The sequence below is a fragment of the Poecilia latipinna genome, unplaced genomic scaffold (genome assembly GCF_001443285.1).
Source record: "Poecilia latipinna isolate Pla-1442-1.1 unplaced genomic scaffold, P_latipinna-1.0 Scaffold162, whole genome shotgun sequence".
NCBI lineage: Eukaryota > Metazoa > Chordata > Actinopteri > Cyprinodontiformes > Poeciliidae > Poecilia > Poecilia latipinna.
Window position 1 is genome coordinate 132,644 of NW_015112778.1, and position 17,869 is coordinate 150,512.

The window sequence follows — 17,869 nt, forward strand, 5'->3', positions numbered from 1 at the left end:
TGTTTTTCCTCTTCCAAAAACCCTGTGGTGCTTTCTTTCTATCTAGTTTTCCTTTATTGATGAAAGGATTTGTTTTTTAATGTTTCAGATTTTTATTTTATTTCAGTGGCAACCTAATGATGTACATTAGTTTACACACTCTTATGACTATATTTCCAAAATTTTAATTCAGTTCTGCGTATTTTTTATTTATTTTTGCCTCATGTCTGAGCAGCTCTTGTTATGGACATTACTTTTACAATTAGAAACATTCTATAGCCCTTAAACAACCTCATCAAATAGCTTAAACATCAATTTTTACTTTGTAAAAACCTAGGACACCCTGCGCTCTAAAAGCTAATGCTACCGTCTATAATAATGAGTTTTAGTGAGATGCTTCTTGTAGCCTTCTGCCAGTCTCTGACGGTCTTAGGAAAGTTTTGCCCACTTCTCACTTTTAAGATATTTAAGCAGTTTTTTGCATGTACAGCCTGTTTCACCCTACATATCAATAACATCAAGATTTGGACTTGCACTTAACACTCAGCCAGTCCTGAGTGTTTTTATGGGTGTGTCTTAAGTTGTTATCATACCACAGGATTCAAGCTTTAGTGTTTTTTCTTCTTTTTTTTCCCGCTTTCTGCTTATGCACCTCTGATATGGTTCCAGCTCCATACTTTCCAGTTGGTATGAGGGCCTTTTCCTGGAATTAAGTATTTGGTTTATTTCAAATATATAGACTTATCTGTCCAAAGAACATGATTTCAGAAGTTCTGGTCTTTCTCTATGTTCTCTCTGTCAAATTTCATGTTTTTTTTTCTGCAAAGCAAAGGTTTCTTTCCTCCACACAATCCTCTATGGAAGTTAAACTCACCTGGCATCTTTCTGATTGTACTGGTATGCACTTTTATATCCACAGTTGTAAGACCTCTTGAAGGTTTTTCAAGACTTCTTTTCTTTTAGTGTTGTAGGTTATTTTAAATACATTGGACACAGAGAGGCAAAAGAAAGGAAGAGAGGCGGGGCAAAATGTCATTGGGAAACAGCAGAAATGACAATAAAGACGGATAAAGATGATACAAGAAAACTAGAAGTCTGCCTCTGCACCTGCAGAAAACGAGAAAAAAAAAACAGAACTGGAATATCAGAGCGACAAAGAACACATGGGTAAAAACACTTCTGCACAGCACACATTGATAGTTAATGCAAGAAGTATTTAGTGGCAACCGTAGCCCAAAAAGAGCTGAACACCTGAATCCAAACAATTGTTGCATGCACTTCATCATCCATAACATGCGTGCATAATTCGGTTTTGAGAGTGAGACAAAGGCCTTTTTGTGTCAGAAGAGTTGCTAAAAACTAAAAGCGATAAAAGTGCTTGTTTTGATTTATGTTCCATAATTTCTATATTTTTAGATTTTCTGGCAATAAAGTAAAATATTTTGCCCTTATGTTCCCTGACATTGTCATTTGAGGGCTTTTTTTTTTTTTTTTACTTTTATCATCTCAAACTCTTGCATGGCCTCGGAACTGCCTCGGGTAATCTTGCATTTACAGACTGACAGTTAAATTTCCGACTTCTAACTGAATAACCGAGCGTTGATTGAATAAAGCCTTCTCTTCTTTACGCTCTGTCCGGAGGCATGAAGTTACAAATAGATGGTGGGAAGCTGGCAAGAGCTCAAACATAGAGTGGCATTGATTTATTCACATCGGCCCAGTCTACGAGGCCTTCCTCTCCCTCAGTTGCTGGTCTTCGTCGCCTATACGTCATGGCTGGTGTATTTGTGTATACGCTCGTCTGTATAAGCAGCCTGCTGAGTTCTCTCCCCTGGGTTCCTGGCCGGGTGCGCGGGGCGCCTCTTCCTCCCCAGCTGTGAGGAGCAGGGCTCTGACACGGCCTGTCCCTTCAGCTTGTCTCTGAACGTTTGACACGCCGAGCTCAGAGGTCAGCCTGACCTCCTTTTTCCCTGGCGGCCCTTCTGCCGAGCTGCGGCGCTTCTCAGCGGGAAGAGGGGGGTGGTGGTGGGGGTGCTGGCTGTGAGGGCGGAGCTGCCTACGCCTCCACTACTGTCCTGGTGAGTTAAATCACCGCCATTTGTTCGGAGACACGTTCCTGTGTGCGCACGTGGCTTTCAAGGTGTGTAGGAGGTATCCCACATACACACACTCAAAGGCTCACTCTAAGGTTGAATGTAGAGAACTCTGTGGGGGTTGCAGGTAAGATTCTAGGCTGCACTTGGGCGAGACCCCCTGCAGAGAGCTCTGTCTCTCTCACTCTGTGTACGTCTGCTAACACCTTCTGACCTCTTCCTCCTACTTAATTTCCCTCCGCCGTAGATCTGCATATCTGCTTCATATCTGCTGATAACCTGCTGTCTCCGGGGTCCCTACACAAGTCTGGAATGTGATTACAGCATCTTTCAGGTCTGGATATGTATGGGGGGAAAAGTGTCTAAAAAAAAAAAAAGGGAATTTCAAGACTTTATTCCCATTGTCTCAATGTTCCTTCCTTTTTTTTGTTTCTTGGCTCGTGTCCCTTTGTCCATCATGCTCGTCCTGCTTTCCTCCCTTGATTGTATCCTATCTAGGTCTGTCACAATAACAAATTTTACTGAATGATAAATTACCCCAGTCATGTATTGCCATAAACGATAACATTGTTATTTTGAGACCATTTTCAAGTAATGTGTTAACAATGGCATAAAAATGCAAGTTTGCCCTCTCAATCACTGATGAACTTTAGTTTTGTGAAATCCACTTCACACTGGAACATATTTTAAATATCTAAAATAAAACATCCCAACCAAAACGATAAATAAAATGGATTATGATGTCTGTGTAAACAAATTTGCCCAATTGGTTAATTGCTTATTGTGAGGAGCTTACTCCAATCTTCTGTCTTTCTTTCCTTATATCTATTTTTAGACGCCCTTCCAATGTGTTTTTTTCTCTTTCTGCAGGTGTAGTTTCTGCAGGACTTTTAGTTTTCTTTAGCCTTCTTCTCTATCGTAATCTTCGCCGTTTCATTTAAATATGCTACATATTTAAAGCCTGCCTACTATAGGAAGATCTGCTGTAGTTTCATAGTGACATTTTTTCAGCAGGTTTTAAAATAAAGACCTGGAACTCTGGAGGTTTTAGGGCAATAGTTTGCAGTGGGGGTTTTCATGAAAGTTGTGTAGAAACTTTGTACTTTGCACAGACCTGCTTACTATATCCTTAGTTTTTCATCTCTTATGACCCAGCAGGAGCATAGCAGAGCAGGAAAGCATGGTTCATTAAAAAATAAACTTCTGATGTTGCAGCAAGCCACTCCCGCTTGACTGTATCAATGATTTAGAACAAACAGACGTTCCTTAATGGAACGAGGCACCTCTCTTCACCTCCCATCTGCGTGGCATTAGGTGGCCCCCATTTTTAGACGCAGACTGTGGAGGAAAATGTCTGTGGAGTACTTGTGGTTCTGTGGAACTGTAAAGCTTGTTTTAGAAACCGTCCCATCAGATCCTCGCTGGTTTCACACATTTCAGGGATTCCAAGTAGCATCTGGCTGACCAAGCAGAGAACGTCTTATCTGTTTGTCACTCTCCACTATGCATGATGATGCACTTTGCTGTGTTCATCCAAGCTGAGGCTTTACTATTGTTGGAGTAGGGGAGGAAATGCAACCAGAAGAACAAAACATTTATCTTCATGCTGTATTTTGCAGAGATGCCAGAGTTGGTTCAAGCGGCCTGCATCAGCAAACACACAACAATAAGGTTAACCGTTTACCTCGGCTGCCCTGGAGTCTTCAGGTTACTGGGGTCTCAGTGGATCTATTTGTCAAGTCTGCATGACATTTGAGATCTGATTCTGCAGGCTTGGATTTTTTTTTTTTCTGCTTCACAACTGTACACAATCTCACTTGGTAGGAAAAGTGAGGCGCCCGTGGCTTAATTACGTTCAGACCACAGAGTTCTGATCACAGTGCAACCCTGAGCACTTCCTTATCTCGATGTGAAGCTCAGAGAGCCATATGGCCCAAATAATAATGCTATGAGGTGTCCATAACATTATCATGGTGTGAGGAAAGGATTTTTCATGTCTTTAATTTTACTACATCATTTTTGCTAATTTTTTATTTAAAAAAAATTATGTAAAATAAACTTAACTGTCCAATTGTCAACATGATGGTTTAAATAAGCTGTAACTAGTGTGACTTTTACACTTTTTTGTTTCTTGTTTAAAATGTATAGATTATAATGTCAGCCATCTCTCAATGTTTGTCCACCTGTCTACCCATTCGCTCAGATGAACATTTAAAATGGTCCAAAAATAATTTGAGGCTGGAAAATTGTACAACTTTTGTTTTAAAAAATATGCCAAAATAACTAGAACTTCCTTGTTCTGTCTGTTTCTGGTCTTCTTTGGATGGGCTGAGCTGATCTTCATTTTGTCGTGCTTCAGTACAAAAGCATTCTGAGATTTAACGTTTTATTATAAACATTTACCCTCTACAGCCGGTACACCTTACCAGAAGTGGGTTGGTCCTTCATTTGTGCTCAGAACTCCCTGATTCTTCATTGTATGAATTCAGCAAGCTGTCAGAAACATTGCTCAGATTTTGATCCATATTGACATGGTAGCGTCATGCATTTGCTGTAGGTTTGTCTGTTGCACATCCACAATGCAAATCTCCCGTCCTGTAATATTGAAAACCCAATTTATTGTCAGTGCTGGAACATCACTAGTTGTGAATTTTACAACATACAATGTGACAATCCACTCCAGATATTTCTTTTTACTTTTTACTTTAGTAGCTCTGATGTCCAAAATGAACTCAAATGAAAGCAGCAGCACAGTTATCGCCTTGAACTGTTTACTCTGTTTCTGTGCAAGAGAGTAGTTATCTTTTTCTTTAAGTGAAATTACCTTTTAGTGAATACTAAAATGTAAGTGTCAATATGCAATCTGAAATCTCAGTTTTAGCCCATGGCGGCATAAAGGCCTTTCTCTGGTTGGGAGAAATTCAATATTTCAGTCACAAAAGCCAGAGCCTTGAAAGAGCTGATTTACTAAATAAATAATAATCTCTGAATCCTACACAGTGGAGGATGACTGTAGCTTGGAGGTGATGAGGGTTGCCCTTTCGTGCTGTAAAGTCTGTCTCATACTAAAGGTGATTTATATCTGTTTTGATCCTCAGAATTGTTTAAGGGGGTGGTATTATGAAAAGTCAACTCTTTGGAGCTTTTCATCATGCTTTAATGCTAATCCCTCATCAAAACATACCTGGAGTGTTGCTTTGATTCTTTCTTGAATGTTTCAGAAATCCTTGAATCTCCTCTGGCAACCAATTGGAGGTGTCTATTTCGCCTATTTCCACAAAGCTCCTCCTCTCAGCTGCAGACTCCAACCCAGCTGCCAACTCGCAGAGCACTCGGCTCCCGCAGACTAGCGGCAGCAGCACCAGGTGGAACCATATGTCTGCTGAGCTTATCATAGGAACTACAACACTCCTAAGAACGGTTGTAAATTGTATCTATGTATGGCATGGTTTTTGTGTTGACTTACTGAAGTGTTAGAAAAGGTAGAAGGTTTTTAAAGAGACAGAGCCCCAATTTGAAGGCGTCAGATATGGCTATGATGAGAAGTCAAATTTGACATGTACATCCTTTTCATAGCAGCTGAGGGTAACATAGTTTCTTGGTTGTGCTACAAAATGGCATTACGTGGAAAATACATAATGCCCATCCTTGAATATTTCATCAAGCCATAAGTATGTATTAAAGAGCCATGTTGGCTGAATTGTGGTCATTCAGAGGTTTAGTCAGTGGGATTTACAACATTTCTCTCTCCAATGATGTGGTTAACTTTTATGATGAATCAGTGGGAACTTATCTCTATGTCTAGAAAAGCATTAAATTTTATTACTTTTCATGTCTGGTTAAGTGCTAAGTATGGGAAATCGTAAACATTTCATTTCCTATCCCAATGTCTGACTCCATCAGTCCATGCATTGATCCATTCTGCTGGTCACTGGTTCATTTCGATGTCCATCCAGCCATACGTTATTGTTTGTTCCTTTCGCTCATCTTTCCATCTATGTTTCCATAAATCATTCATCCTTACAGGTTCTATAGTTAAAGCCTGACCTAAATACCAGCAGTAAACTCTTATTTGTATTCCTTCCTGGCACTGAGAACCTGACTGATTCAAGTCTGTAAAGGTCTGAAACGCTAACATGAAAAATGTGGAGTCTCTCGTCTGTCTCTCACAGAGCTCCTCTCTCGGCTTATCCTTTGCATTTCATTGTGACCATCAGTCAATGCCGGCCCATAAAGTGGAGTGGATGAGGATCCACTGGTGATGTCGAGCCCTCCGGTGGTCTGGCTGCAGCTGGTTCATGGGGTGGCGGCCTGGGGGGTCTTTCTGCTGCTGGGGGACCAAGAGTCTGCAATCTAACCTGCATGGTTTCTTAAACCCATCCCTCCTTTCATATCAGGCAGCTGGATGCATCTCCCAATCCACCAGTGTGGACCAGCTCGTAACACAGTAATGAGTTAACTTTCAGAATGATCTACATAATTTATTTCCAGCCCCCACAGGAGGATGCTAGAGCATTAATTAATATCAGGCCTTGCTATCAGCAGCCATCCCAGTGTGGGATTCCTTCTTGCTCCTATTTCTGGCACCCGTGGAATTTGATATGATGTGCAGCCCAAATGGAGTTCATTGGATGAGATGAAATCTGTGTTTCACAGCCTTTAAGCCCTTGTTTGACTGTAAATCAATAGGGGGGAAAAAGATGTAAAAGTGTGTGAACTCGTTGCTATGGGCACCCTTGTTTTTGCTTTGTTACGAAATACTTTGTACAATCAGCATTTCTGATATGTTTACTTACCTCGCCACCTTTCTCTCTCTTTGTTTTCCCTCACAGAACTCAATACGGCACAATCTGTCGCTAAACAAATGTTTTCTCAAAGTGCCTCGCTCCAAAGATGACCCTGGAAAGGTAAGACTGACACAGATTATTTTAATCACGGTCAGTTAAAGACTGCATGCAAGTGAGGAGGGGGGGGGGGGGGGAAAGAGAAAATGTGTTAAATTTCAACTAAGCAGACTCTGTTGGCTGAACACACAGCTGAAACATTTTTGGGGTGTGTGTGTCATGCTCTCCCTGGTAGAAAAATGTTACCTTTGAATGACTGCCAGGACTCTGACAGACTGAAAACGAAAGGAATGCTCATTTTCTTATGAACGTCACACACATGCATTTTAAATGTGAAATGAAATGGATGTTTAATTTATTATCATTTTTAAACCGACACAGGCAGTAGACGTAGATATATGAAGTAAAAGTTTTGGACAGAAAAGTGTAGAAGGGCAGAACGATTCCAGAAACGATCGTCCCTGAAGTATTAAAAAACAACAACAACAAAAAAATCTGCTCTCCTTTGTTTCCAGCTCAGCTCTCCTCCTGTTTTCCTCCTCTGTATAAGAATATATAGTCCATGTTAATTTGACATTTAAATCTCAGTAGGACCACCTACTGTTGCTATCTTAGCTCGATCTACTTCCCAATCTCAAGCGACATCAGCCTGATGAGAACGATCCCCTGATGGACTGCGAGGGGGTTTAAAGACCCCGACTCACAGGGGCAACTCGGTAACCTAGACCGTCTTTAGGATAAACTCAGATATGTCATAAATTCATTACACACACAGAGGAATATGAATATTTCAAGCGTTTATTTTTGTTTATTTTGGTGATATTATTTTACATCAGACTAATCAAAAAGGGATTCTTTTCATATAAAAATATGAACTGACTGAACAGTGTCTCTGCATTATACAGCATGTTTGACTCCTTTCGCATGAATTATTGCATCAGTGCAGCGAGGCATGGCTGCTGAGGTGCTAAAAAAGCCAAGGTTGCTTTAACACTCATCTTCATCTTGTTAGCATTGTTGACTCTGTTATCTCATGTTTACTCCATTGTTTCTCTATGGGGTTTAAGTCAGACCAGCGTTGGGTCAATGCTGCACAGTGATACCATGGTCACTAAAGGTCAACTTGGGTTTGGTGCTTCTGGCAATGTGGCCAGGTACCAAATCCTGCTGGACGATGAAATCAGGATCACTAAGAAGCAGTGTTTCTCAAACGTTTTCAGGCTCAGGACCACTTGGCAAACATTCACAAACCACCTAATATGCAATTGCCCCCACAATAACACATAATCTTAATATATAGAACCTGAAATGAAAATATTAGTCTCTTAACTCACTGTCTTTGTTCATCCTAATGTGAAGGGTCGCTCTGCTTTGGATAAAACCATGAACAACTTGGGGCATTTTGAGTTATTTACACATTATTAAATTGTGGATTCTAAGCTTTCCAGTGATGGAAAACACATGGAAATCAAAAAAAATTGTGTGCACTAATACCATTTTAGGGCTGTTTGTAATTAGAAGCATAATAAAAGAAAAATTGACTTGAGTTGCTTTGGCAAAAAATAAACACTTTATTTCAGCCTGTAGGATAAGCTCAATGTAAATAATTTTACTTTAGGTGTTCAGATGCAGTTAGTCAGCATGGGGCGCAGACCTAGATCTTGATGCCTGTGGCGTGCTGTGTTTCATAATAATGTTCAAAAACAAAAGCTCTGAAACTCACCCTGAGAAACTTTCCACCAGTATCTTCAGGTTTTCTTTTCAGTGACCCAGTCTTAAGCCACTTATCCATTATCATTTTTAAACACGATCCTTTAGTAAGCCAGCTGTAGTGTCACACTTTGAGCTCATGTCACAGCAAATGAATGGTTGTTTACTTGGAGTAGGTTGCAGACCACTGGTTATTAAAGCACTGTGATCTTGTTGATGCTCTTATATTAAAATGTGACTGGATGTTCTGTTAAGAGGGGCAGGATTAGACGTGACCTGCCGTTATCATATCTAAGTGCTTAATAAGTCTTCTAATAGTTATGACGTTCAGCTTGGGAAATTAGATAATTAAATGAAAGTCTGTTGCCAGAGAAGGAATCTAGTAATGTTTCTTCAAAATAAAGTCCAATTACAGATATTAATTTCATCTAATCAGGTGTGGCTCATGAAAAACGCTTCCCTTTAGAAACACCTACTTTGTCTGCAGACATGGCTACTTCTCGAATGGGTTATGATTCACAAGCTTAAGGCTGCAATTACATCTCAATTGCTTTTGGACACTTTCTCCTTCCACTCATCTTTTCATTGATATGCTGTAGTACAGCACCCTGTGAACAGTCTTTCAGCATGATTTTTTTTAAGCTTTAAATAATGATCTTCAAGTTTAATTAACTTTAAATATATTGCTGTTTGTAATTAACCTATATACAAAAAAAAAATTGCCCAATTACTCAAATAAGCCATTAAATGATGATTTAATTTATTGAGCTTCACCTGTATGGTGATGGTGTGCATAGGTCCAGTTATATGCAGCCAAACCCAGATATCATCTATGTCCTGCCAGAACACACACTACATATGCTCAGGCAGCAACACAAATAATTATATGCACACACCAACACACGCGTGAAGAGCTACACCAGGCTGTGTAGAGGATGGGGACTGAATGCTAATTTCATGTTTTGCTGTAATCCTCTGATATTGACACTCCTGGGAGCTGCTCCACTAAATACAAAATAATCTATTGCAGTATGGATCCCATTCCAAATGCATGGCCAACATGTTCGCATCCTTAATGTTTAATTTGGAATTTTCCTCACTGCCTTTCCCCCCCCTGAAGACAACTTCAAAGAGCTGCTAGCCGGTCTTGATATGTTGCATCAATATTGTAATGTGGCAGGAATATGAGAACTGCTGGTTGCACGAGATAGGAGAGTCATGTCGCTCCCTGTCAGTGAGATGGTGTAAGAGATGACGATTAGTACTGTGCACATGCAGAGGTAAGAAACGCAATGTGAAGTCTGCCTGTAACAATCCTCATTTTAATTGAGCTACGGCTTCATTCTTGTTTGTCGCTCTGAAATTTACATTAAAAAGAGGAAGCAGGTGACGTAATTTATGCTAACGCATGAAAATGAGCTGTGTCATTTGGAGGAAGAGCAGATCTGCTGTTGGGATCTGTTTTCATTAAACAAACAAAACAAACTTTACCTCCTTCGTCTTCTGACCACAGAGAACGCTGCGGCTTTGCTCTGTTTTTGCCCCAGACTTCGACACACTTGACTTGGCATTGCTACAGTATACCGCTGTATTTGTGAATAATTTAATGAGTCTTTATATATTATTCTTTTTTTTCCTGCAAACTCTCTTGGGTTGAGTGGAGGGAAATGCAGAAACTCCCATCCCATGAGGGTTAACTTATTCCTCTTGCTCTCTCAATTAAAAGAAACAGCAACCAAGCCCAGCTTTGTCTGCGACAAAAAACTAGGAAGCGTTCTGTCCGTTTTGCCGATTTTTAACCACTGCAGTTTGAGAGAAGATCAAATGTAGAGATTTTGTCAAAACTTTTTTTCGTGTCTAGTTGAACCTCTCATCAGAGCGTGTGGTTTATTCAGCCATGGCCCATATCTATATAGGAGTATCCATGTGTTTGCTTATTTGTAGTGTGAATTATTTATCCTCTGAGGACAATGTTAATTGACCCCAAAGCTGCACACATTCTCAAAGTTAGAATTTAAACCCACCAGATCCAGCCTTGGTGTGTGAGAGCTGTGAAAATAACACACTGGCTGGTGTAACCAGAGCAAAGCGATGTGTTTGCTGCGGTTCTGGGTTCTGTTGTTCTGAGAATCTCCTATGGAAATATCAATTATTCTCTCTGTTAAGGAAGTGATTTCCAAGGCGCTGATCTTATTTCCTCTCGGCAGTTGAGATCGTATCAGGAATTGTGAAAAATATTGAAAACAAATTCACAACCCATACAGCCTTAGGGTAGGAATCTTTATAAAGCTGAGCGTTATTCCTGTTGCCTTCCAGGTGGAACGCTATTGAAAAATAAATTAATTGAGGCCAAATGGAAAGGTAAATAATGCAGGTTGGTGGTAGAGTTCCCTCTTCATTAGCCTTTCTCAGACTTTGAAGGGAGCAGCATGGCGAGGCGAGCGCTACCTTGATTGCTGAGCCTATTTTCTTCATCCTTGGCAGCAGCGCTCGCTCTGGGTTCAGTACCTGAGGCTGAGGAAGCACAGCTGCAGGAAAGGCTTAACATTTTACCACCAGCAGCCGCCCTCCGCTGCCGCTCAGCGAGGAGAGAAAGCCCAGCCTTTCTTCCTAACAAAGACCTCCTACACTTGGCACAACCTTTAACCACTCGACTATCAGCTCCAATAAAGATTTTGGCTGATAGGGTAGATGGTGAAGGCAGAGGGGAAACTTCCTGACTTCCTTTTTCCTTTTCTTGGTTTCCTGCCTGGCTGTACACAAATTGTTTGTAGACCACTGTAATAAAGTTATGAAAACAATCCTTGGTATCGTCTCACAGATCTGCTGTTTTGTCTGCAGGGCTCCTACTGGGCCATTGACACCAACCCGAAGGAGGACGCTTTGCCAACTCGGCCAAAGAAGAGGCCACGGTCAGGAGAGCGGGTGAGTCGCTTCAAATCCAAAAGAAAACTCCTTCTGCATCCATCCTTAATTCAAGTGTTGAGATCAGCTTGGTTCAGCTTTTATTGGTGTGTACATCTCACCACATTTGACAATTTCGGTCAAAAGTTCATAAACATTCTTCATCAGAATCCAAACCAGGTTGATTGATTAGGTTTCGATCAATGCCTTATTTCTGTGTCCATTCAATGATGACATTAAACTCACTTGACTGGGGACATTTGTACTGGTTTTCCAAAAAGTTGCAGCGTATGAAAGACTTGGTATCTGGAAATCCACTTGGTTTATGGATTGTCCATGGACGGGTTTTCTCCAGGTGCTCGGTCCAAAAACATGACTGGTAGGTTGGCTGGGTTCAACCTGTCCAGGATGTACCTGGATAGGTTGAACCCAACCTGTCCATCTCCAACAACTGCTGGAGATGGGCACCAGGGACTCTGGGATCCTGAAAATAAAAACAAGTCTAGACTTATTTTTAGTCTAGACCAGTGGTTTCCCAATTTATTTTCATATAAGTTTCAGTTTGGGAATTTTTTTTTGAAAATCTGGGGTTTTTTCACCAATACATTCCTTGTGTTTCTATAGTTCAGAATAATGTCAGCATATCCAAGACCCACCATCTGGTTTGACAAGCTGTTCCACAGCTTCTTTTTATGTGAACTTTGAACTCAGGTCAACTCTGCAACAATTTAAAATGGCCGGCTATTTTTCCTTTTTTTTTTTATTAGAATAAGGTCATATGACACAATAATACTAGAACAAAGTATTAATATTACCAGAATAAAGTTGAAATATTAGGAAAATGAAGAAGTAATTTTATGAGAACTTCAACATGAAAAATAAATTATTTATCCAAGATTTTTTTCAATTAAAATGACTTTTTTCCTCCAAATTTTAAGATGTTCTTCTGGTAAAATAGTGTCTTTATTCTGCTAATATTATGACTATATTTTTAGGATTATACAAAAATTACAATTCACAGGGATAATTGAAAAAAAAAATTTTTGAAAATATTTTTTGTCATTTGCAATTTCTTTTTTTGGCACAAAATGAGAGAAATCAATGAAAATTTGAAATCAAAATCTGGTATGGAAAAAAATCTGATATTTTATTTCTATGCCTTTTTGCCCATCCTTACTTCTAACAGGACAACAAACCCCAAAGATATGATAAATATGGTTTAAAAAAGAAAAAACAGTATATTAATGTTACAGGAGGAACCTAATTTCACTTTTCTAGAACTTTACATACAGCTGCTCTCTCTGTGGTTTATCTTTAAAATCCACATGCAAGAAAAACTGATTGAAATATATGACAGATGACAGATTTAACATATTTAGTGTTAAAAAATGAATTATGGATTATACAGAAAGCTGATAAATACATAAAATATACCATAATTAACAATTCAACTTTAGTGTGTCGCTCAAAACAATCTTTTCACCTTTTTTAAAAAACTGACTTCAGCTCAGCTTTAATTAGGCTTAGCAGTTGTCAAATAACTATCAAGAAATATGTTGGAATTTGTTGATTGCAAAAAGTTTGTTTTTTCTTCTGGACATTTTATCCAAACATTGGTGAGGCTGTATGTAAACATCTGAGTCTTTAGGTGTATTGTGCAATCAGATTTTATCAATCAGAAACACTGCAGTTTAGTTTATAATGATCCAGCTCTGGAAGAGAGCACAGCTCAAATACATCAGTAAAACCTAGAACTATTGGCAGCCATACCATAAGTAATTATGCATGAGTTTTTTACACTTGTACATATATCTGCAGGTTATTAAATACACGCTTTGCATTAGCCTGACTCTGGAGCATTGCTGTACACACACGGTGTGTTAAAGCAATTGATTAAGCTGATTAAGGACACTAGTGTGCATAAATCACACATTTGTCTCATATGTTCAGATAGACATGATGCAAAATGCAGCTTTACTGTCAGTTTACAGCAAAGCCCTTCTGATGCAGTCCTGCTCATTTGAGTGCGACACAAAAGAGCGCACAAAGTGAAGAGAATGTTTTTCTGTAATACAAACGCTCTGTGTTTAAACCCCTCCCCCACCGAGGCACCGTCTGCCCAAAAGGCTTTCCATTAAGAGTCACAGACATCGAAATTGAGTTTTTCTCTTTTTTTGAAATCTCATTTATATTTATCGTGAATTTAAAAAAGTGGTATTGTTGGCAGCCAATCCTCTTACAGTAAGCAGTTTTGGGAGACGGGCATAGCAGAGTTATCTCTGACAACACTGCATATACGGCAAGAAGAGGGCATGTATGTGCAACACTGTATGTCTGATTGGGAGTGAGAGTCAGGGAGGAAGGGGGGGCGGGGGGAGCTTTTTAAAAAAATCTCAGTTCAAAGATGACCTAAATAAAGGTGTTGCTCCATTCTGGTTTTATATTTGGTATCTTGCAGATGCATCTGGTGTTAGTTTATGTGTTTATGCCTTTAATATAGGCCGCTCTATTCAGCCCTCTGTGGTGAGATCCTGTGTTTGTAATAATTGGATTATTATTATTTTATTTATTTTTATTGTTCTGCCTCTACACCCCCCTCTTTCCTCCCCACCTCCACAGGCTTCCACACCATACAGCCTGGATTCAGAGTCTTTGGGGATGGACTGTATGATCTCTGGAAGTGCCTCTCCAACGCTGGCAATCAACACTGTGACTAACAAGGTACTACAGCAAGCCATCCAGCCTCCAGCTCCAACACACACCTGGCTCCACGGCTGCACCCTGACCCCGCCCACTTCTCCAACCACCTACAGCACTATTCCCCACAGAGAGAGGCACACTCTCGTGGAGGGGAGATGCTGGCACTCACAAGCATCTGCTCATGTGCCTAAAGCTTCTCTCCTCTGCAGCCCACACCAAAATACACAACGAGCTGCCCCTGTTCTACTTCTTTCCTGCACAACAACCAGACTCCTGTAATGTTCTTCATAGAAATCCAACGCTCACACTGATACTGAGACATTATATGTTCTCATACACTTGAAACTGAGTGCTTCTCACACTCTGTGTCATGTGTGAAACTCGAGGCTCGGGGGCCAAATCCGGCCCGCTATAGTTTTTTGTGTGGCCCTCTAAATAGAGGGACACGTGACAAGAAGCTTCAGGATAAGAGTTCTGTTCTTATGACGTTGTCGGTCAAATCAAAGCAGTTTTTATCCATTTACTACCAAATTACATCAGTTAGTCTCTTCAGTCTTTTGAGGTTCCTTGATTGTGGAAATTCACATAAAATCAACACATCCCCACACTTTATATAGGGTTGTTGCATTAAGCAATAAAACAGTTAATCGTGTGATAAATGGAAACAAACTAAATCATTTCCATTTGCATGATTTATCATTTTCTCTTTTCTTTCTTTCCACCAAAAACTGGATAAGTCTTTCAACTAGCGCTATTTTGAAGAATTTCATAATTCATTTTATTTAATTGTGTGCTTGTGTTTATTTTTGATATTTAAAATGTCTTTGAATTCCATTGTTAAATGTTCACTAGAATTTAAAGTTAATTGATTTTTGGGAATGTGTTCTTGCATTATTATGACATCAAAATGATATTACTTGAAAATTAGCTCAAAACATTATCGTTTATCTCAGTAACCTCTGGGACAATTTATTGTTGAACTAAATTTATTGTGACTGGCCTACTAATACATAATTGTGACATAAAGCTGGACGATATGACTGAAAGACTTATGACGACATAAAAGTTTCATATCGGTCGATATCAATAATTGTCTATCAATAATTAATTCGTTTTTGTTTTAAACATCTGAAATATTGCCAAACTGGTGGCGTGACCATTGTTTTTTATCTTTAAGCATTTATAAGGCACAGTGGCGAAACCTTAAACTGCTGCTTCGCAAGTTACTCAGCAGGTTGTTGCTAGGTAACCAAAGGGTGAGAGTGTTGCTAGGTAACCAAGAATAAGTCAGTTGATTCCACCACAGTTGCTTAACTGACAGTGAGAGGTTGAGCAGCTAAAGCTTTTCTTTTCCTACATCTCCCAGAGTTCAGTGAATATTCTATCAGATCATCTATTGACGTAGACACTCGTCTATTGTGATATATATTATTAACTCTTTTTTTTTTTCTGCAAACTTTCTTCAAAAATGGTGAAATACATCACGTCTATGTGATGCTTACTCCCATCTGCAGGTGGCAGTACTTCTTGATCCTACTAAGTTTCTGCCTCAGCCTTACTTGACATCACGTTATAGTCCGTGATCGATGTGGAGAGTAACTAAAAGTCGCACTTAATGTCACACATTAGTGCAAATATTTATAAATTGGCATAACAAAATCTGTGATTTTTATTGCAAAAAAAACAAAAATCACAAAAACAATCATGAAATCCTGGAGATGTCCGACATTATTTGATTTTAAGAAATACTTATTGCATGCAGAGACAGCTATGTACTGGTATTTTAACTGTTCAATGGGTTTTATCAATGCATTCTGGCACAACAAACCCTAGAGGACATCCATGATCTTGATGCAGCCCAAAATGATGTGTTTGACACTCTTTACGAAGCTCAGGCTTCACTCAGTTATTTGGCATTTTGTGACCAACTACAGGTGACCCCTCCACCCCCGCTGACAACTGTCTGCTCTGTTTTTTCTTTACATCTGTAAAAGCTTAGAAGCACTTATACATCACAGAGCAAAGCTACAGGGACCGCTAGCTGTTAGCTGTGAGTATGTGTCTCTCTCTGAAATTTAAATAGGCTTTTTAACCTTAAGCTCTCATCCTCTGGGCCCAGTGGGGGCAGCTCTCAGGAGCACTTTTAAAAAGCCTACAAGAGTCGCTTATTCATTTGCTACAAGCATACAAATAATACAAAAAAAATGATTTAACGTTAGCGCGGCGCTCATAGGAAATGCGAGTTGGTGTTGTGTGTCAGGGACTTATGAAGGCTGAGCATATGTCTGCCGTGTTGTAGCAAGTGTGTACATGTACGATAGAGTATCTTATAGTTCTTTAGCTGGTTTTGACAAGTGTCAGACTATTTGCTGCAGGCTGTGTCTTTGAACTAAACTGGATTTTTTTTTTTACATCTCTGTAACAGAAATGTTCTCAAACTCGATATACGGCGCCTTGTGAAATTATTCACAACCCCTAAACATTTTCACTTCATTAAAACCCCCAACCAAATGTATCTAGATGGTCAGATAGACCAATTCAATTGAAAGAAACTTTTTACAAAATGTCATCGTGACCTATCTTCAAAGAGTTGTCGTGGATGGCGATGCTGTGGGAAGGAAAGACTTCCAGTAGCAGTTGATATTGCAACAAATCTGAAGCAACCTCTGACTAAAGATTGTTGTTTGACAAGTCTCCCGACTGTCCTAAAATGCGGTTCAAAATCCCAGCAGCAGAGACGATATTTCACATGGACGATATCATCAGTTGACGATACAGCTAACCAACCTCATTTGCTTTTGGAAACCCAAACTGAGAGATGTTGCAGTCGGAAATATAATCCTCGCCCAATCTGATCGTTGGAAGAGATTGATTGAACTTGATGTGCATCGTAACTTTCCAAAAATATAAAAAAGTGAGAGCAAAAATCCTGGAATAATTGCCCAAAAAAAGCAATAAATCAACAGAAGTTTGCACAAAACAAAACAGATCTAGCACAGCAGAGCTACTCCAACATGCTGCCATCATGAACGACACAATTCAGCACTCAGACTGTGATACAAGTGGCATTTAGTGATATTTGGAACATAGATGTGATATTTATGCTGTTTTATTTTACCTCCCAACAAAACTTTAATATAACCATGTTCCATCTCTAAGTTTGGAAAAAAGAGAAATTTGCTAATTGATATGCTGTGTGACTTTGCTAACAATTACCTTTGCAATCTGATGGTAACAGATTTCGGTAACACTTTATTTGAAGGGGGGTGAATAAGACTGTCATGACTAGGGCTGTTGTAAACGAATATTTTAGTAATCGAGTAATCTATCGATTATTCTTACGATTAATCGAGTAATCGGATAAAAAAAAATATATAAAATGAAATATTGGTAAATCTGGCATAATACTGGTGTTACTATCAGATATCAATATCAGTCCAATTTTTCATATTTGAGCATCCCTAACAGTTGCTTTTTTGTAGTTTAGAAAACTAACCTGTAACAATAATAGCTCACTTTCTAAGTTAACCAGAAGAAAAGTAGAAAAATCTGAAATTATATTGAATTTAATAACAGAGGCAGGCTCACAAATATGCTTATAAAAAATGTCTACAATCCAGCTTTTAGTTTATGTATTCA

The 17,869-nt window shown here is 39.3% G+C and overlaps 1 protein-coding gene across 2 annotated transcripts in view; it reads left to right on the plus strand.

The window, feature by feature from the left end:
- foxj3 (forkhead box J3) overlaps window positions 1–17,869 on the plus strand; it is a 109,999-nt gene that overhangs the window by 68,257 nt on the left and 23,873 nt on the right. For both annotated transcript variants that reach the window (XM_015029780.1, XM_015029781.1), the window contains exons 3-5: window positions 6,905–6,979; window positions 11,468–11,551; window positions 14,150–14,251. In XM_015029780.1, coding sequence (XP_014885266.1) covers window positions 6,905–6,979; window positions 11,468–11,551; window positions 14,150–14,251 — 261 coding nt within the window. The remainder of the gene's footprint in view (window positions 1–6,904; window positions 6,980–11,467; window positions 11,552–14,149; window positions 14,252–17,869) is intronic.